Source organism: Ascaphus truei, unplaced genomic scaffold (assembly GCF_040206685.1).
Source record: "Ascaphus truei isolate aAscTru1 unplaced genomic scaffold, aAscTru1.hap1 HAP1_SCAFFOLD_241, whole genome shotgun sequence".
In the NCBI taxonomy this organism is placed as follows: domain Eukaryota; kingdom Metazoa; phylum Chordata; class Amphibia; order Anura; family Ascaphidae; genus Ascaphus; species Ascaphus truei.
The window spans coordinates 177,925-200,969 of NW_027455334.1; the positions used below are offsets into that span (position 1 = coordinate 177,925).

At 59.9% G+C, this 23,045-nt stretch overlaps 1 protein-coding gene across 4 annotated transcripts in view; it reads left to right on the plus strand.

The window, feature by feature from the left end:
• Positions 1 to 18,368, plus strand: part of LOC142479733 (inactive tyrosine-protein kinase PEAK1-like) — a 77,879-nt gene extending 59,511 nt beyond the window's left edge. For all 4 annotated transcript variants that reach the window (XM_075582610.1, XM_075582612.1, XM_075582609.1 and 1 more), the window contains one exon: positions 15,747 to 18,368. In XM_075582610.1, coding sequence (XP_075438725.1) covers positions 15,860 to 18,367 — 2,508 coding nt within the window. In that variant the 5' untranslated portion in view covers positions 15,747 to 15,859 and the 3' untranslated portion in view covers position 18,368. The remainder of the gene's footprint in view (positions 1 to 15,746) is intronic.
• The last annotated feature ends 4,677 nt before the right edge of the window (positions 18,369 to 23,045 follow it).

The following is a 23,045-nucleotide window of genomic DNA, read 5'->3' on the forward strand; positions in this document are numbered from 1 at the left end:
CCCTGATGCCTATGTATTAGGAGGGGTGAGAGGTATGTGTCCCTGATGCCTGTGTATTAGGAGGGGTGAGAGGTACGTGTCCCTGATGCCTATGTATTAGGAGGGGTGAGAGGTATGTGTCCCTGATGCCTGTGTATTAGGAGGGGTGAGAGGTACGTGTCCCTGATGCCTATGTATTAGGAGGAGGTGAGAGGTACGTGTCCCTGATGCCTGTGTATTAGGAGGAGGTGAGAGGTGCGTGTCCCTGATGCCCGTGTATTAGGAGAGGTGAGAGGTACGTGTCCCTGATGCCTGTGTATTAGGAGGGGTGAGAGGTACGTGTCCCTGATGCCTATGTATTAGGAGGGGTGAGAGGTGCGTGTCCCTGATGCCTGTGTATTAGGAGGGGTGAGAGGTACGTGTCCCTGATGCCTATGTATTAGGAGGGGTGAGAGGTGCGTGTCCCTGATGCCTGTGTATTAGGAGGGGTGAGAGGTACGTGTCCCTGATGCCTGTGTATTAGGAGGGGTGAGAGGTACGTGTCCCTGATGCCTGTGTATTAGGAGGGGTGAGAGGTACGTGTCCCTGATGCCTGTGTATTAGGAGGGGTGAGAGGTACGTGTCCCTGATGCCTGTGTATTAGGAGGGGTGAGAGGTACGTGTCCCTGATGCCTGTGTATTAGGAGGGGGTGAGAGGTACGTGTCCCTGATGCCTGTGTATTAGGAGGGGTGAGAGGTACGTGTCCCTGATGCCTATGTATTAGGAGGGGTGAGAGGTGCGTGTCCCTGATGCCTGTGTATTAGGAGGGGTGAGAGGTACGTGTCCCTGATGCCTGTGTATTAGGAGGGGTGAGAGGTACGTGTCCCTGATGCCTGTGTATTAGGAGGGGTGAGAGGTACGTGTCCCTGATGCCTGTGTATTAGGAGGGGTGAGAGGTACGTGTCCCTGATGCCTGTGTATTAGGAGGGGTGAGAGGTACGTGTCCCTGATGCCTATGTATTAGGAGGGGTGAGAGGTATGTGTCCCTGATGCCTGTGTATTAGGAGGGGTGAGAGGTACGTGTCCCTGATGCCTATGTATTAGGAGGGGTGAGAGGTACGTGTCCCTGATGCCTGTGTATTAGGAGGGGTGAGATGTACGTGTCCCTGATGCCTGTGTATTAGGAGGGGTGAGAGGTACGTGTCCCTGATGCCTGTGTATTAGGAGGAGGTGAGAGGTAAGTGTCCCTGATGCCTGTGTATTAGGAGAGGTGAGATGTACGTGTCCCTGATGCCTGTGTATTAGGAGGGGTGAGAGGTACGTGTCCCTGATGCCTGTGTATTAGGAGGAGGTGAGAGGTAAGTGTCCCTGATGCCTGTGTATTAGGAGGAGGTGAGAGGTACGTGTCCCTGATGCCTGTGTATTAGGAGGGGTGAGAGGTACGTGTCCCTGATGCCTGTGTATTAGGAGGGGTGAGAGGTACGTGTCCCTGATGCCTGTGTATTAGGAGGGGTGAGAGGTACGTGTCCCTGATGCCTGTGTATTAGGAGGAGGTGAGAGGTACGTGTCCCTGATGCCTGTGTATTAGGAGGGGTGAGAGGTACGTGTCCCTGATGCCTGTGTATTAGGAGGGGTGAGAGGTACGTGTCCCTGATGCCTGTGTATTAGGAGAGGTGAGAGGTGCGTGTCCCTGATGCCTGTGTATTAGGAGAGGTGAGAGGTGCGTGTCCCTGATGCCTGTGTATTAGGAGGGGTGAGAGGTACGTGTCCCTGATGCCTATGTATTAGGAGGGGTGAGAGGTACGTGTCCCTGATGCCTGTGTATTAGGAGGGGTGAGAGGTACGTGTCCCTGATGCCTGTGTATTAGGAGAGGTGAGAGGTGCGTGTCCCTGATGCCTGTGTATTAGGAGAGGTGAGAGGTGCGTGTCCCTGATGCCTGTGTATTAGGAGAGGTGAGAGGTGCGTGTCCCTGATGCCTGTGTATTAGGAGGGGTGAGAGGTACGTGTCCCTGATGCCTGTGTATTAGGAGGGGTGAGAGGTACGTGTCCCTGGGGCAGTTAGAGTGGGGAGTGGGGGGGGGGGGAGAGACCCTTAGGATGTTGATTTGACATCAGTGTTAATAATCAGGAAGGGGTTAGTGGAGCGATGCTCTGCGGGTCTCAGGCAGGGAAGGGGTTAGTGGAGCGATGCTCTGCGGGTCTCAGGCAGGGAAGGGGTTAGTGGAGCGACGCTCTGCGGGTCTCTGGCAGGGAAGGGGTTAGTGGAGCGATGCTCTGCAGACTCTGGCAGGGAAGGGGTTAGTGGAGCGACGCTCTGCAGGTATCTGGCAGGGAAGGGGTTAGTGGTGCGACGCTCTGCATGTATCTGACGGAAGGGGACAGTGGCACAATGCTCTGCAGAGCTATGACAGGGAAGCTCTCTCACGCACGCCTGTGATTCAGCGCAGGACGTTGGGAGGATTCCCTGTGTCCGAATCCTTAATGTCTTCCTTCCTCACTCAGCGGAAACAGGGAGGAGGGAACAGCTGACACCGCAGGGCAGGAATAGCAGGGAGTGCTGCAGGGCAGGAATAGCAGGGAGAGCTGCAGGGCAGGAATAGCAGGGAGTGCTGCAGGGCAGGAATAGGAGGGAGTGCTGCAGGGCAGGAATAGCAGGGAGTGCTGCAGGGCAGGAATAGCAGGGAGTGCTGCAGGGCAGGAATAGCAGGGAGTGCTGCAGGGCAGGAATAGCAGAGAGTGCTGCAGGGCAGGAATAGCAGAGAGTGCTGCAGGGCAGGAATAGCAGAGAGTGCTGCAGGGCAGGAATAGCAGAGAGTGCTGCAGGGCAGGAATAGCAGGGAGTGCTGCAGGGCAGGAATAATAGGGAGTGCTGCAGGGCAGGAATAGCAGGGAGTGCTGCAGGGCAGGAATAGTAGGGAGTGCTGCAGGGCAGGAATAGCAGGGAGTGCTGCAGGGCAGGAATAGCAGGGAGTGCTGCAGGGCAGGAATAATAGGGAGTGCTGCAGGGCAGGAATAATAGGGAGTGCTGCAGGGCAGGAATAGCAGAGAGTGCTGCAGGGCAGGAATAGCAGGGAGTGCTGCAGGGCAGGAATAGGAGGGAGTGCTGCAGGGCAGAAATAGCAGGGAGTGCTGCAGGGCAGGAATTTTAGGGAGTGCTGCAGGGCAGAAATAGCAGAGAGTGCTGCAGGGCAGGAATAGGAGGGAGTGCTGCAGGGCAGGAATAGGAGGGAGTGCTGCAGGGCAGGAATAGCAGGGAGTGCTGCAGGGCAGGAATAGCAGGGAGTGCTGCAGGGCAGGAATAGCAGAGAGTGCTGCAGGGCAGGAATAGCAGAGAGTGCTGCAGGGCAGGAATAGAAGGGAGTGCTGCAGGGCAGGAATAGGAGGGAGTGCTGCAGGGCAGGAATAGAAGGGAGTGCTGCAGGGCATGGATAGGAGGGAGTGCTGCAGGGCAGGAATAGCAGGGAGTGCTGCAGGGCAGGAATAGTAGGGAGTGCTGCAGGGCAGGAATAGCAGGGAGTGCTGCAGGGCAGGAATAGAAGGGAGTGCTGCAGGGCAGGAATAGCACAGAGTGCTGCAGGACAGGAATAGCAGAGAGTGCTGCAGGACAGGAATAGGAGGGAGTGCTGCAGGGCAGGAATAGCAGAGAGTGCTGCAGGGCAGGAATAGGAGGGAGTGCTGCAGGGCAGGAATAGGAGGGAGTGCTGCAGGGCAGGAATAGCAGGGAGTGCTGCAGGGCAGGAATAGCAGGGAGTGCTGCAGGGCAGGAATAGCACAGAGTGCTGCAGGGCAGGAATAGCACAGAGTGCTGCAGGACAGGAATAGCAGAGAGTGCTGCAGGGCAGGAATAGCACAGAGTGCTGCAGGACAGGAATAGCAGAGAGTGCTGCAGGACAGGAATAGGAGGGAGTGCTGCAGGGCAGGAATAGCACAGAGTGCTGCAGGGCAGGGATAGGAGGGAGTGCTGCAGGGCAGGAATAGCAGGGAGTGCTGCAGGGCAGGAATAGGAGGGAGTGCTGCAGGGCAGGAATAGCAGAGAGTGCTGCAGGGCAGGCATAGGAGGGAGTGCTGCAGGGCAGGAATAGCAGAGAGTGCTGCAGGGCAGGAATAGCAGGGAGTGCTGCAGGGCAGGAATAGCAGGGAGTGCTGCAGGGCAGGGATAGCAGGGAGTGCTGCAGGGCAGGAATAGCAGAGAGTGCTGCAGGGCAGGAATAGCAGGGAGTGCTGCAGGGCAGGAATAGCAGGGAGTGCTGCAGGGCAGGGATAGCAGGGAGTGCTGCAGGGCAGGAATAGCAGAGAGTGCTGCAGGGCAGGAATAGCAGGGAGTGCTGCAGGGCAGGAATAGGAGGGAGTGCTGCAGGGCAGGAATAGCAGGGAGTGCTCAGGGCAGGAATAGCAGGGAGTGCTGCAGGGCAGGAATAGCAGGGAGTGCTGCAGGGCAGGAATAGCAGAGAGTGCTGCAAGGCAGGGATAGCATTTAGTGCTGCAGGGCAGGAATAGTAGGGAGTGCTGCAGGGTAGGAATAGTAGGGAGTGCTGCAGGGCAGGAATAGCAGGGAGTGCTGCAGGGCAGGAATAGCAGGGAGTGCTGCAGGGCAGGAATAGGAGGGAGTGCTGCAGGGCAGGAATAGCAGGGAGTGCTGCGGGGCAGGAATAGCAGGGAGTGCTGCGGGGCAGGAATAGCAGGGAGTGCTGCAGGGCAGGAATAGCAAAGAGTGCTGCAGGGCAGGAATAGGAGGGAGTGCTGCAGGGCAGGAATAGCAGGGAGTGCTGCAGGGCAGGGATAGCATTTAGTGCTGCAGGGCAGGGATAGCAGGGAGTGCTGCAGGGCAGGAATAGCAGAGAGTGCTGCAGGGCAGGAATAGCAGAGAGTGCTGCAGGGCAGGAATAGCAGGGAGTGCTGCAGGGCAGGAATAGCAGGGAGTGCTGCAGGGCAGGAATAGCAGAGAGTGCTGCAGGGCAGGAATAGCAGGGAGTGCTGCAGGGCAGGAATAGCAGGGAGTGCTCAGGGCAGGAATAGCAGGGAGTGCTGCAGGGCAGGAATAGCAGAGAGTGCTGCAGGGCAGGAATAGCAGGGAGTGCTGCAGGGCAGGAATAGCAGGGAGTGCTGCAGGGCAGGAATAATAGGGAGTGCTCAGGGCAGGAATAGCAGGGAGTGCTGCAGGGCAGGAATACTAGGGAGTGCTGCAGGGCAGGAATAGCAGGGAGTGCTGCAGGGCAGGAATAGCAGGGAGTGCTGCAGGGCAGGAATAGGAGGGAGTGCTGCAGGGCAGGAATAGCAGAGAGTGCTGCAGGGCAGGAATAGCAGGGAGTGCTGCAGGGCAGGAATAGCAGGGAGTGCTGCAGGGCAGGAATAGCAGGGAGTGCTCAGGGCAGGAATAGTAGGGAGTGCTGCAGGGCAGGAATAGCAGGGAGTGCTGCAGGGCAGGAATAGCAGAGAGTGCTGCAGGGCAGGGATAGCATTTAGTGCTGCAGGGCAGGAATAGCAGGGAGTGCTGTAGGGCAGGAATAGCAGGGAGTGCTGCAGGGCAGGAATAGCAGGGAGTGCTGCAGGGCAGGAATAGCAGGGAGTGCTGCAGGGCAGGAATAGAAGGGAGTGCTGCAGGGCAGGAATAGCAGGGAGTGCTGCAGGGCAGGAATAGCAGGGAGTGCTGCAGGGCAGGAATAGCAGGGAGTGCTGCAGGGCAGGAATAGGAGGGAGTGCTGCAGGGCAGGAATAGCAGGGAGTGCTGCTGGGCAGGAATAGCAGGGAGTGCTGCTGGGCAGGAATAGCAGAGAGTGCTGCAGGGCAGGAATAGCAGAGAGTGCTGCAGGGCAGGGAGTGCTGCAGGGCAGGAATAGCAGGGAGTGCTGCAGGGCAGGAATAGCAGGGAGTGCTGCAGGGCAGGAATAGCAGGGAGTGCTGCAGGGCAGGAATAGCAGGGAGTGCTGCAGGGCAGGAATAGCAGGGAGTGCTGCAGGGCAGGAATAGTAGGGAGTGCTGCAGGGCAGGAATAGCAGAGAGTGCTGCAGGGCAGGAATAGCAGGGAGTGCTGCAGGGCAGGAATAGCAGAGAGTGCTGCAGGGCAGGAATAGCAGGGAGTGCTGCAGGGCAGGAATGGGAGGGAGTGCTGCAGGGCAGGAATAGCAGGGAGTGCTGCAGGGCAGGAATAGCACAGAGTGCTGCAGGACAGGAATAGCAGGGAGTGCTGCAGGGCAGGAATAGCACAGAGTGCTGCAGGACAGGAATAGCAGAGAGTGCTGCAGGGCAGGAATAGCACAGAGTGCTGCAGGGCAGGAATAGCACAGAGTGCTGCAGGACAGGAATAGCAGAGAGTGCTGCAGGGCAGGAATAGCACAGAGTGCTGCAGGACAGGAATAGCAGAGAGTGCTGCAGGACAGGAATAGGAGGGAGTGCTGCAGGGCAGGAATAGCACAGAGTGCTGCAGGGCAGGGATAGGAGGGAGTGCTGCAGGGCAGGAATAGCAGGGAGTGCTGCAGGGCAGGAATAGGAGGGAGTGCTGCAGGGCAGGAATAGCAGAGAGTGCTGCAGGGCAGGCATAGGAGGGAGTGCTGCAGGGCAGGAATAGCAGAGAGTGCTGCAGGGCAGGAATAGCAGGGAGTGCTGCAGGGCAGGAATAGCAGGGAGTGCTGCAGGGCAGGGATAGCAGGGAGTGCTGCAGGGCAGGAATAGCAGAGAGTGCTGCAGGGCAGGAATAGCAGGGAGTGCTGCAGGGCAGGAATAGCAGGGAGTGCTGCAGGGCAGGGATAGCAGGGAGTGCTGCAGGGCAGGAATAGCAGAGAGTGCTGCAGGGCAGGAATAGCAGGGAGTGCTGCAGGGCAGGAATAGGAGGGAGTGCTGCAGGGCAGGAATAGCAGGGAGTGCTCAGGGCAGGAATAGCAGGGAGTGCTGCAGGGCAGGAATAGCAGGGAGTGCTGCAGGGCAGGAATAGCAGAGAGTGCTGCAAGGCAGGGATAGCATTTAGTGCTGCAGGGCAGGAATAGCAGAGAGTGCTGCAGGGTAGGAATAGTAGGGAGTGCTGCAGGGCAGGAATAGCAGGGAGTGCTGCAGGGCAGGAATAGCAGGGAGTGCTGCAGGGCAGGAATAGGAGGGAGTGCTGCAGGGCAGGAATAGCAGGGAGTGCTGCGGGGCAGGAATAGCAGGGAGTGCTGCGGGGCAGGAATAGCAGGGAGTGCTGCAGGGCAGGAATAGCAAAGAGTGCTGCAGGGCAGGAATAGGAGGGAGTGCTGCAGGGCAGGAATAGCAGGGAGTGCTGCAGGGCAGGGATAGCATTTAGTGCTGCAGGGCAGGGATAGCAGGGAGTGCTGCAGGGCAGGAATAGCAGAGAGTGCTGCAGGGCAGGAATAGCAGAGAGTGCTGCAGGGCAGGAATAGCAGGGAGTGCTGCAGGGCAGGAATAGCAGGGAGTGCTGCAGGGCAGGAATAGCAGAGAGTGCTGCAGGGCAGGAATAGCAGGGAGTGCTGCAGGGCAGGAATAGCAGGGAGTGCTCAGGGCAGGAATAGCAGGGAGTGCTGCAGGGCAGGAATAGCAGAGAGTGCTGCAGGGCAGGAATAGCAGGGAGTGCTGCAGGGCAGGAATAGCAGGGAGTGCTGCAGGGCAGGAATAATAGGGAGTGCTCAGGGCAGGAATAGCAGGGAGTGCTGCAGGGCAGGAATACTAGGGAGTGCTGCAGGGCAGGAATAGCAGGGAGTGCTGCAGGGCAGGAATAGCAGGGAGTGCTGCAGGGCAGGAATAGGAGGGAGTGCTGCAGGGCAGGAATAGCAGAGAGTGCTGCAGGGCAGGAATAGCAGGGAGTGCTGCAGGGCAGGAATAGCAGGGAGTGCTGCAGGGCAGGAATAGCAGGGAGTGCTCAGGGCAGGAATAGTAGGGAGTGCTGCAGGGCAGGAATAGCAGGGAGTGCTGCAGGGCAGGAATAGCAGAGAGTGCTGCAGGGCAGGGATAGCATTTAGTGCTGCAGGGCAGGAATAGCAGGGAGTGCTGTAGGGCAGGAATAGCAGGGAGTGCTGCAGGGCAGGAATAGCAGGGAGTGCTGCAGGGCAGGAATAGCAGGGAGTGCTGCAGGGCAGGAATAGAAGGGAGTGCTGCAGGGCAGGAATAGCAGGGAGTGCTGCAGGGCAGGAATAGCAGGGAGTGCTGCAGGGCAGGAATAGCAGGGAGTGCTGCAGGGCAGGAATAGGAGGGAGTGCTGCAGGGCAGGAATAGCAGGGAGTGCTGCTGGGCAGGAATAGCAGGGAGTGCTGCTGGGCAGGAATAGCAGAGAGTGCTGCAGGGCAGGAATAGCAGAGAGTGCTGCAGGGCAGGGAGTGCTGCAGGGCAGGAATAGCAGGGAGTGCTGCAGGGCAGGAATAGCAGGGAGTGCTGCAGGGCAGGAATAGCAGGGAGTGCTGCAGGGCAGGAATAGCAGGGAGTGCTGCAGGGCAGGAATAGCAGGGAGTGCTGCAGGGCAGGAATAGCAGGGAGTGCTGCAGGGCAGGAATAGCAGAGAGTGCTGCAGGGCAGGAATAGCAGGGAGTGCTGCAGGGCAGGAATAGCAGGGAGTGCTCAGGGCAGGAATAGCAGGGAGTGCTGCAGGGCAGGAATAGCAGAGAGTGCTGCAGGGCAGGAATAGCAGGGAGTGCTGCAGGGCAGGAATAGCAGGGAGTGCTGCAGGGCAGGAATAATAGGGAGTGCTCAGGGCAGGAATAGCAGGGAGTGCTGCAGGGCAGGAATACTAGGGAGTGCTGCAGGGCAGGAATAGCAGGGAGTGCTGCAGGGCAGGAATAGCAGGGAGTGCTGCAGGGCAGGAATAGGAGGGAGTGCTGCAGGGCAGGAATAGCAGAGAGTGCTGCAGGGCAGGAATAGCAGGGAGTGCTGCAGGGCAGGAATAGCAGGGAGTGCTGCAGGGCAGGAATAGCAGGGAGTGCTCAGGGCAGGAATAGTAGGGAGTGCTGCAGGGCAGGAATAGCAGGGAGTGCTGCAGGGCAGGAATAGTAGGGAGTGCTGCAGGGCAGGAATAGCAGGGAGTGCTGCAGGGCAGGAATAGCAGAGAGTGCTGCAGGGCAGGGATAGCATTTAGTGCTGCAGGGCAGGAATAGCAGGGAGTGCTGTAGGGCAGGAATAGCAGGGAGTGCTGCAGGGCAGGAATAGCAGGGAGTGCTGCAGGGCAGGAATAGCAGGGAGTGCTGCAGGGCAGGAATAGAAGGGAGTGCTGCAGGGCAGGAATAGCAGGGAGTGCTGCAGGGCAGGAATAGCAGGGAGTGCTGCAGGGCAGGAATAGCAGGGAGTGCTGCAGGGCAGGAATAGGAGGGAGTGCTGCAGGGCAGGAATAGCAGGGAGTGCTGCTGGGCAGGAATAGCAGGGAGTGCTGCTGGGCAGGAATAGCAGAGAGTGCTGCAGGGCAGGAATAGCAGAGAGTGCTGCAGGGCAGGGAGTGCTGCAGGGCAGGAATAGCAGGGAGTGCTGCAGGGCAGGAATAGTAGGGAGTGCTGCAGGGCAGGAATAGCAGGGAGTGCTGCAGGGCAGGAATAGCAGGGAGTGCTGCAGGGCAGGAATAGCAGGGAGTGCTGCAGGGCAGGAATAGTAATGAGTGCTGCAGGGCAGGAATAGCAGAGAGTGCTGCAGGGCAGGAATAGCAGGGAGTGCTGCAGGGCAGGAATAGCAGAGAGTGCTGCAGGGCAGGAATAGCAGGGAGTGCTGCAGGGCAGGAATGGGAGGGAGTGCTGCAGGGCAGGAATAGCAGGGAGTGCTGCAGGGCAGGAATAGCACAGAGTGCTGCAGGACAGGAATAGCAGGGAGTGCTGCAGGGCAGGAATAGCACAGAGTGCTGCAGGACAGGAATAGCAGAGAGTGCTGCAGGGCAGGAATAGCACAGAGTGCTGCAGGGCAGGAATAGCACAGAGTGCTGCAGGACAGGAATAGCAGAGAGTGCTGCAGGGCAGGAATAGCACAGAGTGCTGCAGGACAGGAATAGCAGAGAGTGCTGCAGGACAGGAATAGGAGGGAGTGCTGCAGGGCAGGAATAGCACAGAGTGCTGCAGGGCAGGGATAGGAGGGAGTGCTGCAGGGCAGGAATAGCAGGGAGTGCTGCAGGGCAGGAATAGGAGGGAGTGCTGCAGGGCAGGAATAGCAGAGAGTGCTGCAGGGCAGGCATAGGAGGGAGTGCTGCAGGGCAGGAATAGCAGAGAGTGCTGCAGGGCAGGAATAGCAGGGAGTGCTGCAGGGCAGGAATAGCAGGGAGTGCTGCAGGGCAGGGATAGCAGGGAGTGCTGCAGGGCAGGAATAGCAGAGAGTGCTGCAGGGCAGGAATAGCAGGGAGTGCTGCAGGGCAGGAATAGCAGGGAGTGCTGCAGGGCAGGGATAGCAGGGAGTGCTGCAGGGCAGGAATAGCAGAGAGTGCTGCAGGGCAGGAATAGCAGGGAGTGCTGCAGGGCAGGAATAGGAGGGAGTGCTGCAGGGCAGGAATAGCAGGGAGTGCTCAGGGCAGGAATAGCAGGGAGTGCTGCAGGGCAGGAATAGCAGGGAGTGCTGCAGGGCAGGAATAGCAGAGAGTGCTGCAAGGCAGGGATAGCATTTAGTGCTGCAGGGCAGGAATAGCAGGGAGTGCTGCAGGGTAGGAATAGTAGGGAGTGCTGCAGGGCAGGAATAGCAGGGAGTGCTGCAGGGCAGGAATAGCAGGGAGTGCTGCAGGGCAGGAATAGGAGGGAGTGCTGCAGGGCAGGAATAGCAGGGAGTGCTGCGGGGCAGGAATAGCAGGGAGTGCTGCGGGGCAGGAATAGCAGGGAGTGCTGCAGGGCAGGAATAGCAAAGAGTGCTGCAGGGCAGGAATAGGAGGGAGTGCTGCAGGGCAGGAATAGCAGGGAGTGCTGCAGGGCAGGGATAGCATTTAGTGCTGCAGGGCAGGGATAGCAGGGAGTGCTGCAGGGCAGGAATAGCAGAGAGTGCTGCAGGGCAGGAATAGCAGAGAGTGCTGCAGGGCAGGAATAGCAGGGAGTGCTGCAGGGCAGGAATAGCAGGGAGTGCTGCAGGGCAGGAATAGCAGAGAGTGCTGCAGGGCAGGAATAGCAGGGAGTGCTGCAGGGCAGGAATAGCAGGGAGTGCTCAGGGCAGGAATAGCAGGGAGTGCTGCAGGGCAGGAATAGCAGAGAGTGCTGCAGGGCAGGAATAGCAGGGAGTGCTGCAGGGCAGGAATAGCAGGGAGTGCTGCAGGGCAGGAATAATAGGGAGTGCTCAGGGCAGGAATAGCAGGGAGTGCTGCAGGGCAGGAATACTAGGGAGTGCTGCAGGGCAGGAATAGCAGGGAGTGCTGCAGGGCAGGAATAGGAGGGAGTGCTGCAGGGCAGGAATAGCAGAGAGTGCTGCAGGGCAGGAATAGCAGGGAGTGCTGCAGGGCAGGAATAGCAGGGAGTGCTGCAGGGCAGGAATAGCAGGGAGTGCTCAGGGCAGGAATAGTAGGGAGTGCTGCAGGGCAGGAATAGCAGGGAGTGCTGCAGGGCAGGAATAGCAGAGAGTGCTGCAGGGCAGGGATAGCATTTAGTGCTGCAGGGCAGGAATAGCAGGGAGTGCTGTAGGGCAGGAATAGCAGGGAGTGCTGCAGGGCAGGAATAGCAGGGAGTGCTGCAGGGCAGGAATAGCAGGGAGTGCTGCAGGGCAGGAATAGAAGGGAGTGCTGCAGGGCAGGAATAGCAGGGAGTGCTGCAGGGCAGGAATAGCAGGGAGTGCTGCAGGGCAGGAATAGCAGGGAGTGCTGCAGGGCAGGAATAGGAGGGAGTGCTGCAGGGCAGGAATAGCAGGGAGTGCTGCTGGGCAGGAATAGCAGGGAGTGCTGCTGGGCAGGAATCGCAGAGAGTGCTGCAGGGCAGGAATAGCAGAGAGTGCTGCAGGGCAGGGAGTGCTGCAGGGCAGGAATAGCAGGGAGTGCTGCAGGGCAGGAATAGCAGGGAGTGCTGCAGGGCAGGAATAGCAGGGAGTGCTGCAGGGCAGGAATAGCAGGGAGTGCTGCAGGGCAGGAATAGCAGGGAGTGCTGCAGGGCAGGAATAGTAGGGAGTGCTGCAGGGCAGGAATAGCAGAGAGTGCTGCAGGGCAGGAATAGCAGGGAGTGCTGCAGGGCAGGAATAGCAGAGAGTGCTGCAGGGCAGGAATAGCAGGGAGTGCTGCAGGGCAGGAATGGGAGGGAGTGCTGCAGGGCAGGAATAGCAGGGAGTGCTGCAGGGCAGGAATAGCACAGAGTGCTGCAGGACAGGAATAGCAGGGAGTGCTGCAGGGCAGGAATAGCACAGAGTGCTGCAGGACAGGAATAGCAGAGAGTGCTGCAGGACAGGAATAGCAGAGAGTGCTGCAGGACAGGAATAGGAGGGAGTGCTGCAGGGCAGGAATAGCAGAGAGTGCTGCAGGGCAGGAATAGCAGAGAGTGCTGCAGGGCAGGAATAGCAGGGAGTGCTGCAGGGCAGGAATAGGAGGGAGTGCTGCAGGGCAGGAATAGGAGGGAGTGCTGCAGGGCAGGAATAGGAGGGAGTGCTGCAGGGCAGGAATAGTAGGGAGTGCTGCAGGGCAGGAATAGTAGGGAGTGCTGCAGGGCAGGAATAGCAGGGAGTGCTGCAGGGCAGGAATAGCAGGGAGTGCTGCAGGGCAGGAATAGCAGAGAGTGCTGCAGGGCAGGAATAGTAGGGAGTGCTGCAGGGCAGGAATAGCAGGGAGTGCTGCAGGGCAGGAATAGCAGGGAGTGCTGCAGGGCAGGAATAGCAGAGAGTGCTGCAGGGCAGGAATAGCAGGGAGTGCTGCAGGGCAGTAATAGCAGGGAGTGCTGCAGGGCAGGAATAGCAGGGAGTGCTGCAGGGCAGGAATAGCAGAGAGTGCTGCAGGGCAGGAATAGCAGGGAGTGCTGCAGGGCAGGAATAGCAGGGAGTGCTGCAGGGCAGGAATAGCAGAGAGTGCTGCAGGGCAGGAATAGAAGGGAGTGCTGCAGGGCAGGAATATTAGGGAGTGCTGCAGGGCAGGAATATTAGGGAGTGCTGCAGGGCAGGAATAGCAGAGAGTGCTGCAGGGCAGGAATAGCAGGGAGTGCTGCAGGGCAGGAATAGGAGGGAGTGCTGCAGGGCAGGAATAGCAGGGAGTGCTGCAGGGCAGGAATAGGAGGGAGTGCTGCAGGGCAGGAATAGCAGAGCTTTAGGAGCAGTGTGTGTGAGTATGTGGGGGGGAGGCTGGCACTGTTTGCTTTATACAGTACTAGTTCTGGGTTCACATAACAGCTAGTGAGGGGGAGGCTGGCACTGCCACTGTATTTTGTATAAATGTATAATTGTGCAGGGTGAAGGAGCCTGGCACTGCCGCTGCCCGCGCTATATCTGTGCTGTGTATACATGGCATGGTGTAGTAGTGTGTGAGGGGGAGGCTGGCACTGCCGCTGCCCGCGCTATATCTGTGCTGTGTATACATGTCATGGTGTAGTAGTGTGTGATGGTGAGGCTGGCACTGCCGCTGACCACGCTGTACCTGTGCTGTGTATACATTGCATGGTGTAGTAGTGTGTGAGGGTGAGGCTGGCACTGCCGCTGCCCGCGCTGTACCTGTGCTGGGTATACATGGTGTAGTAGTGTGTGTGAGGGGGAGGCTGGCACTGCCGCTGACCACGCTGTACCTGTGCTGTGTATACATGGCATGGTGTAGTAGTGTGTGAGGGTGAGGCTGGCACTGCTGCTGCCCGCGCTGTACCTGTGCTGTGTATACATGTCATGGTGTATTAGTGTGTGTGAGGGGGAGGCTGGCACTGCCGGTGCCCGCGCTGTACCTGTGCTGTGTATACATGGCATGGTGTAGTAGTGTGTGTGAGGGGGAGGCTGGCACTGCCGCTGCCTGCGCTGTACCTGTGCTGTGTATACATGTCATGGTGTAGTAGTGTGTGTGAGGGGGAGGCTGGCACTGCCGCTGCCCGCGCTGTACCTGTGCTGTGTATACATGTCATGGTGTAGTAGTGTGTGAGGGGGAGGCTGGCACTGCCGCTGCCCACGCTGTACCTGTGCTGTGTATACATGTCATGGTGTATTAGTGTGTGTGAGGGGGAGGCTGGCACTGCCGCTGCCCGCGCTGTACCTGTGCTGTGTATACATGTCATGGTGTATTAGTGTGTGTGAGGGGGAGGCTGGCACTGCCGCTGCCTGCGCTGTACCTGTGCTGTGTATACATGTCATGGTGTATTAGTGTGTGTGAGGGGGAGGCTGGCACTGCCGGTGCCCGCACTGTACCTGTGCTGGGTATACATGGCATGGTGTAGTAGTGTGTGTGAGGGGGAGGCTGGCACTGCCGCTGCCCGCGCTGTACCTGTGCTGTGTATACATGTCATGGTGTATTAGTGTGTGTGAGGGGGAGGCTGGCACTGCCGGTGCCCGCGCTGTACCTGTGCTGTGTATACATGGCATGGTGTAGTAGTGTGTGTGAGGGGGAGGCTGGCACTGCCGCTGCCTGCGCTGTACCTGTGCTGTGTATACATGTCATGGTGTAGTAGTGTGTGTGAGGGGGAGGCTGGCACTGCCGCTGCCCGCGCTGTACCTGTGCTGTGTATACATGTCATGGTGTAGTAGTGTGTGAGGGGGAGGCTGGCACTGCCGCTGCCCACGCTGTACCTGTGCTGTGTATACATGTCATGGTGTATTAGTGTGTGTGAGGGGGAGGCTGGCACTGCCGCTGCCCGCGCTGTACCTGTGCTGTGTATACATGTCATGGTGTAGTAGTGTGTGTGAGGGGGAGGCTGGCACTGCCGGTGCCCGCACTGTACCTGTGCTGGGTATACATGGCATGGTGTAGTAGTGTGTGTGAGGGGGAGGCTGGCACTGCCGCTGCCTGCGCTGTACCTGTGCTGTGTATACATGGCATGGTGTATTAGTGTGTGTGAGGGGGAGGCTGGCACTGCCGGTGCCCGCACTGTACCTGTGCTGGGTATACATGGCATGGTGTAGTAGTGTGTGTGAGGGGGAGGCTGGCACTGCCGCTGCCCGCGCTGTACCTGTGCTGTGTATACATGTCATGGTGTAGTAGTGTGTGTGAGGGGGAGGCTGGCACTGCCGCTGCCTGCGCTGTACCTGTGCTGTGTATACATGGCATGGTGTATTAGTGTGTGTGAGGGTGAGGCTGGCACTGCCGCTGCCTGCGCTGTACCTGTGCTGTGTATACATGGCATGGTGTATTAGTGTGTGTGAGGGGGAGGCTGGCACTGCCGGTGCCCGCACTGTACCTGTGCTGGGTATACATGGCATGGTGTAGTAGTGTGTGTGAGGGGGAGGCTGGCACTGCCGCTGCCCGCGCTGTACCTGTGCTGTGTATACATGTCATGGTGTAGTAGTGTGTGTGAGGGGGAGGCTGGCACTGCCCGCGCTGTACCTGTGCTGTGTATACATGTCATTGTGTAGTAGTGTGTGAGGGGGAGGCTGGCACTGCCGCTGCCCGCGCTGTACCTGTGCTGTGTATACATGGTGTAGTAGTGTGTGTGAGGGGGAGGCTGGCACTGCCGCTGCCCGCGCTGTGCCTGTGCTGTGTATACATGGTGTATTAGTGTGTGTGAGGGGGAGGCTGGCACTGCCGCTGCCCGCGCTGTGCCTGTGCTGTGTATACATGGTGTAGTAGTGTGTGTGAGGGTGAGGCTGGCACTGCCCGCGCTGTACCTGTGCTGTGTATACATGGTGTAGTAGTGTGTGTGAGGGGGAGGCTGGCACTGCCGCTGCCCGCGCTGTGCCTGTGCTGTGTATACATGGTGTAGTAGTGTGTGTGAGGGGGAAGCTGGCAATTTACCCCTCTCTAACATTCTCTCCTTCTCCCTGCAGGTCCATTGAAGGGATTGGCCTGACTCCCCCTGTGCCATGCTGTGACTGCCCTCTCCTGCGGCCGGCCCCTCTCCTTGCCCCGTCTCCGCGCCCCGGTGCCATGCTCTGCCGTCATGTCGGCCTGCGGCTCCTTCACCGAGCACGTCTGGAAGCCGGGCGAGTGCAAGAACTGCTTCCAGCCCAAGGGGCAGCACCAACTGGCAGCCCTTGGCAGGGGCACCATGGGGCAGCCGCCCCCTCCTCCCCCGCCGCCCCCTCCCTACCGGGCACAGCATTTCAAAATCAATGTCAACCAACGGCCACGCGGCACCACCGGCTTCCGACCCCCCGTTGCCAAGAAGCCCACCATCGCTGTGAAACCCACCATGATGGCCGTGGACGGGACTGTGTGCCACGCGGCCCCAGGGCAGGCCAGGACACCGGTGCCTGCCCTTACCACCCGGAACCACAACCAAGCGGCACCAGAGCTCTACAGCGATGACCGGGCAAATAACAACACAGGGGCAGGGGAGGGAGTCACCAACAATAACCACATGGGCAACAGCGGGCTCACCGAAGTGTTGAAGGAGATAGCGGGTCTTGGAGGTCCGCCTGCCCAGGTCCCCCCGCAGGAGGGCACAGCCCGGGAGACCTTTCTGTGCCGGATCAACCAGTGCTACCGTCGCTCGCTGGAGAGGAAGCCGCCCGCCAGTTGCCTGTCTGGGGGGCGGCACGAGGGGGAAGCCCCAAGGGGTGAGCGGCGGGTGGCGCTGAGCGGGGAGGAGGGGTCCGTGATCGGCCGGGACGGCGGGCGCTTCTGCTACCCGGATTTCTCCAGCGGCGAGGAGAGCTGGGAGGAGGAGGGGGAGGCGGGGAGAGAGGAGCGAGAGAGCTGGGAAGAGAGCGACGAGGAGCTGCTGGCCATGGAGATCCGCATGAGGGGGCAACCGCGCTTCGCTAACCTGCAGGGGGGAAGCCTGTCGCCCGCGCCCGGCCGCCTGGGCAGGAGGGAGAAGTGGAACACCGTCCCGCTGCGGCAGAAGTCGCTTCAGCGGGTCTGCGCCGTGGACTACGATGACAGCTATGACGAGATCCTGAACGGATGCGACACGGGAGGAGAGGGGATGGTGGCGACCATCTCCCCCTCTCCTGACCCCTCCACTGCCTCGTCCTCCCCTCCCTCATCTTCGTCATCATCCTCCGGGGGACTTTTCTGCAACGGCGGGGGGGAGCCGGAAGGGGGGTTGGAGCCTGCTACACAGGGGCAAGGGGGAATCCAAGATGGCGTCATGGCCCAGGCCAAGCCCTACCGCGTGGTGAGCTTGGAGCAGCCCATCTGCAAGCCCTACACGGTGGTTGACGTGTCTGCCGCCATGGTTAGCAAGAGCCCGGATCAGCCCAGCGCCAGGCTGAAGAAGGGCAGTGCCACCCGCTACCAGGAGGTGTGGACGTCCAGCACCAGCCCCCGCCAGAATATGCCCAGGGCCGAGGTGGCGGAAGCCCCCAGGCGGAGCTGCCACAAGTCGGCCCCGACCTCTCCTACGGCCGGGCTGAGTGCCCATACGGTGCCCGTGCGCTCGCCCAACCTGTCCGAGATCAAGTTCAACAGCTACAACAACGCGGGCATGCCGCCCTTCCCCATCATCATACACGACGAGCCGGAGTATGCCCGCAGCTGCAGAAGCGCCGACAAGGTGCCCATCCTCATCAACCCCAGCGCCTATGACAACCTGGCCATCTACCGCAGTTTTGTGGGGACCGGGGGAGGTTTCCCGCCTCCCCCCAGCAAGGAGAAGCCACAGGCGGGGGGCTCGACCAGCCACACTTACGAGGAGATCGAAGCCCCTGCCCGATCACAGCGAAAGGAGGAGCCCAGGGCAGGCGGGCCGGAAGGGGTTCCGGAGGTCGGCAGCTGCTCCCGCGAGAGCGCCACCCGCGTGCTGTCTCAGATTGTGGCGTCCATCCAACCGCCACGCTCCCCCCCCGAAGCCTCCACCCCGGAGACCGCCAGCAGTGAGGAGCAGTGCCCCCCGGAGCCCGAGCCCCGGCTAGTACGGCCCAAGTCGCTGTTCCCGTCGCCCGGCGAGGCGCCGGGGACCCTCGGCTTCTGCAAGGCATCTCCGGCGCCTTCCAGTGACGAGAGCCCACCGGTGCCCACTGCCGCGGACCCTCTGCCACCCTTCCCGCCCCCGCGCTCCACCTCTTCGCCCTACCACGCCACCAGCCTGCTTCACAAACACTTCACGCCCAGAGCCAAGTCTCCCGGCACCACCCGCCCCGTGCCTGCCGAGGGGACGCCGCGGCCGCCGTCCGACGCCAAACCGCGGCGCTGGATCTCCTTCAAGAGCTTCTTCAGGAGGAAGAAGGAGGGCGGGCACGGGGCGGGCGAGGAGAGGGGGGAGGAGGGCAGGCTGGTGGGGCTAGACGGCACCGTTATTCACATGCTGCCCCCGCCCCCTGTCCAGCGACACCACTGGTTCAGCGAGAGCCGGGTGGAGCCCGGTGAGAAGCCCTCCATCGTCTTCACCTACCGTCCCGAGGAGGAGAGGGTGGCCAGCAGCTCGCCGGGCAGCGTGGGATCCGAGGCCAAGGCCAGCAGCTCGCCGGGCAGCGTGGGCACAGAGGCCAAGGCCTGCAGGTAAAACGTCGCCTGGACATACCCTCAAGGGTGGGAGGGGAACAGCGCAAGAGCTTACAATCCAAGGGGAGGGTTGGAGGCGTGCGAGGAGATGTAGTGTGGAGGGTTGGGAGGCGAGAAGGGGGGAGAGCAGACGCTTTGCTATTTCCCCGAAGCTTTCTGTCTGTCTCCATCCCTCGCTCTCTCTTTCTATATGTATCCTCTTTCCTCCTCTTTCCCTCTCTCTTTCTCTCTCTCTCTCTCTCTCTCCACCTCCGGACAGATCTTCCCACCTGTCCCCTTTCCTTTCTCTCTCTCTCCTTCTCCCTTTCTTCTTTCCCCTTTCTCTCCCCCCTCTCTCTCTTTCCCCCTCTCTCTTCAGGCCAACCTTCCCAACTCTTCTCTCTCTCTTCTCTCTCCTCTCTCTCTTCTCTCTCTCCCTCCCCACTCTCTCCCCCTCTGTCTCTTTCTCTATCTCCCTCTCCCCAGGCCGACCTTCCCACCTGTCATCTCCCCACTCTCTCCCCTCTCCCTTCTCTCCCTCTCTCCTTCTCTCCCTCTCTCCTTCTCTCCTCCCTCCGACTCCCCTCTCTCCCCCCTTTGTCTCCCCTACTCTCTCTCTCTTTCTTCTCTCTCTCTCTCCCCTCAGGCCGACCTTCCCACCTGTCCTCACCCCACTCTCTCCCTCTCCCCTCTCTCCTCTCTCGTCTCTCCTCCCTCCGTCTCCCCTCTCTCACCTCTCTCTCTCTCCCCCCCTCCGTCTCTCCCGACCTTCCCACCTGTCCTCTCCTTAGTCTCTCTCTCCCTCTCCCCACTGTCTCCCCTCTCTTTCCCCTCTTTCTCTCCGGGCCGCCCTCTCTGTCTCTGGGCTGCCCTTCCCACCTGCCCTCTCTCTCTCCAGGCCGACCTTCCCAGGCCGTCTCCCATCTCTCCCTCTCTCCTCCCTCCGTCTCCCCTCTCTCTCTCCCCCCTCTCTCCCCCCCCCTCTCCTCTCTCTTATCTCTCCTCTCTCTCTCTCTCCTCAGGCCGGCCTTCCCACCTGCCCTCTCCCCTCTCTCTCTCTCTCTCCGGGCCGGCCTTCCCACCCGCCCACTCCCCTCTCTCTCTCTCCGGGCCGCCCTTCCCACCCGCCCTCTCTCTCTCTCTCCGGGCCGCCCTTCCCACCCGCCCTCTCCCCTCTCTCTCTCACCGGGCCGCCCTTCCCACCTGCCCTCTCCCCTCTCACTCTCTCCGGGCCGCCCTTCCCATCCGCCCTCTCTCTCTCCGGGCCGCCCTTCCCACCCGCCCTCTCCCCTCTCTCTCTCCGGGCCGCCCTTCCCACCCGCCCTCTCCCCTCTCTCTCTCCAGGCCGCCCTTCCCACCCTCCCTCTCCCCTCTCTCTCTCCGGGCCACCCTTCCCACCCGCCCTTTTCCCTCTCTCTCTCCGGGCCGCCCTTCCCACCCACCCTCTCCCCTCTCTCTCTCCAGGCCGACCTTCCCAGGCCGTCTCCCATCTCTCCCTCTCTCCTCCCTCCGTCTCCCCTCTCTCTCCCCCCTCTCTCCTCTCCCTCTCCTCTCTCTAATCTCTGCTCTCTCTCTCTCCTCAGGCCGGCCTTCCCACCCGCCCTCTCCCCTCTCTCCGGGCCGCCCTTCCCACCCGCCCTCTCCCCTCTCTCTCTCTCCGGGCCGCCCTTCCCACCCGCCCTCTCCCCTCTCTCTCTCTCTCTCCGGGCCGCCCTTCCCAGCCGCCCTCTCCCCTCTCTCTCCGGGCCACCCTTCCCACCCGCCCTCTCCCCTCTCTCTCTCTCCGGGCCGCCCTTGCCACCCGCCCTCTCTCTCCGGGCCGCCCTTCCCACCCGCCCTCTCCCCTCTCTCTCTCTCTCCGGGCCGCCCTTCCCACCCGCCCTCTCCCCTCTCTCTCTCCGGGCCGCCCTTCCCACCCGCCCTCTCTCTCTTCTAGCCGCCCTTCCCACCCGCCCTCTCCCACACCTCTCTCCTTCTCCCCTCTCTCTCTGTGGGCCGCCCTTCCCACCTTCCCCCCCCCCTCTCTCTCTGGCCGCCCTTCCCACCTTTCCCCCCCCCCCCCTTCTCTCTCTCTGGGCCGCCCTTCCCACCTTTCCCCCCCCCCCTCTCTCTCTGGCCCGCCCTTCCCACCTTTCCCCCCCCCCTCTCTCTCTCTCTGGCCGCCGCCCCCTTCCCACCTTCCCCCCCCCCCCTCTCTCTCTGGGCCGCCCTTCCCACCTTTCCCCCCTCCCCTCTCTCTCTCTGGGCCGCCCTTCCCACCTTCCCCCCCCCTCTCTCTCTCTGGGCCGCCGTTCCCACCTGCCCTCTCCCCCACCTTTCTCCTTCTCCCCTCTCCCTCTGTGGGCCGCCCTTCCTACCTTTCCCCCCCTCCCCTCTCTCTCTCTGGGCCGCCCTTCCCACCTGCCCTCTCCCCACCTCTCTCCTTCTCCCCTCTCTCTCTGTGGGCCGCCCTTCCCACCTTCCCTCTCCCCCAATTCTCTCCTTCTCCCCTCTATCTCTTCTCTCTCTCTCCCCTCTCTCCGCCTCCGGGCAGTATGTGCAGTGGGTGTGCCATGTCTCTGTGTGAGGGAGGGCAGGGGCACACACACACACACACACACACACACATGGAGTCTCTCCTCCCCCTGGATATCAGATATCAGAGCTGGGATAGAGGTTGGGGAGTGGTGTGTGTCAGTGGGGACACTCCCTCTCAGGTAAACGCACACACACACACACATAGAGGCTCTCCGCCCCCTGGTAATCGGAGCTGGGATAGAGCGTTGGGGAGTGGTGTGTTTCAGTGGGGACACTCCCTCAGGTAAACGCACACACACACACACACACGGAGTCTCAGAGCTGGGATAGAGCGTTGGGGAGTGGTGTGTGTCAGTGGGGACACTCCCTCTCAGGTAAACGCACACACACACACACACGGAGTCTCAGAGCTGGGATAGAGGTTGGGGAGTGGTGTGTGTCAGTGGGGACACTCCCTCTCAGGTAACCACAGACACACACACACGGAGTCTCAGAGCTGGGATAGAGGTTGGGGAGTGGTGTGTGTCAGTGGGGACACTCCCTCTCAGGTAACCACACACACACACACACACACACGGAGTCTCAGAGCTGGGATAGAGGTTGGGGAGTGGTGTGTGTCAGTGGGGACACTCCCTCTCAGGTAACCACACACACACACACACACACACACAGAGTCTCAGAGCTGGGATAGAGGTTGGGGAGTGGTGTGTGTCAGTGGGGGACACTCCCTCTCAGGTAAACACACAGGTGAGGCCTTCGCTGCAGTTTTCCGACACTTTCCCTCCCTGGATAGGAGGTTCCCCGTGTCACAGGATGGGGAGCTGCGTCAGTGATATCACACGGTGAGACCGCACGCTCTCTGCGGCTCTCTCTCCCTCTTAACCTCTCTTTTCCTCGTAAACTCTCTCTTCCTCGTAACCTCTCTCTCTCCCTCTTAACCTCTCTCTTCCTCGTAACCTCTCTCTTCCTCGTAACCTCTCTCTCTTCCTCGTAACCTCTCTCTCTCCCTCTTAACCTCTCTCTTCCTCGTAACCTCTCTCTCTTTTCCTCGTAACCTCTCTCTCTTCCTCGTAACCTCTCTCCCTTAATCGTAACCTCTCTCTTCCTCGTAACCTCTCTCTCTTCCTCGTAACCTCTCTCTCTCTTCCTCGTAACCTCTCTCCCTTAATCGTAACCTCTCTCTTCCTCGTAACCTCTCTCTTCCTCGTAACCGCTCTCTCTTCCTTGTAACCTCTCTCTCTTCCTCGTAACCTCTCTCTTCCTCGTAACATCTCTCTCTCTTCCTCGTAACCTCTCTCCCTTCCTCGTAACCTCTCTCTTCCTCGTAACCTCTCTCTCTCTTCCTCGTAACCTCTCTCTCTCTTCCTCGTAACCTCTTTCTTTCTCGTAACCTCTCTTTTTCTTTCTCTTAACCTCTCTCTCTTCCTTGTAACCTCTCTCTCTTCCTCGTAACTCTCTCTCTCTTCCTTGTAACCTCTCTCTCTCTTCTCGTAACCTCTCTCTCTTCCTCGTAACCTCTCTCTCTCTTCCTCGTAACCTATCTCTCTCTTCCTCGTAACCTCTCTCTCTTCCCTCCTTTTTTCTCTCTCGTTTCCCTCCGGTCTCTCATTTCTCTTCTGTCTGTCTCTTTCGCTCTCTTAATCGCCCTGCCTGTCTCTTTCACTCTAAATCCCCGTCTCTTTCACTCTAAATCCCCCTGTCTGTCTCTTTCACTCTGAATCCCCCCGTCTGTCTCTTTCACTCTGAATCCCCCCCGTCTGTCTCTTTCACTCTGAATCCCCCCGTCTGTCTCTTTCACTCTGACTCCCCCTGTCTGTCTCTTTCACTCTGTCTCCCCCTGTCTGTCTCTTTCACTCTGACTCCCGCTGTCTGTCTCTTTCACTCTGACTCCCCTGTCTGTCTCTTTCACTCTGACTCCCGCTGTCTGTCTCTTTCACTCTGTCTCCCCCTGTCTGTCTCTTTCACTCTGACTCCCGCTGTCTGTCTCTTTCACTCTGACTCCCCCCGTCTGTCTCTTTCAACTCTGACTCCCCCCGTCAGTCTCTTTCACTCTGACTCCCCCTGTCTGTCTCTTTCACTCTGACTCCCCCTGTCTGTCTCTTTCACTCTCCTGTTTTTCTCAACCAACTCTTTTTCTCTTTTCTGTGAGATGTTCTTATAAGGGGGGTGTTCTTATAAAAGGG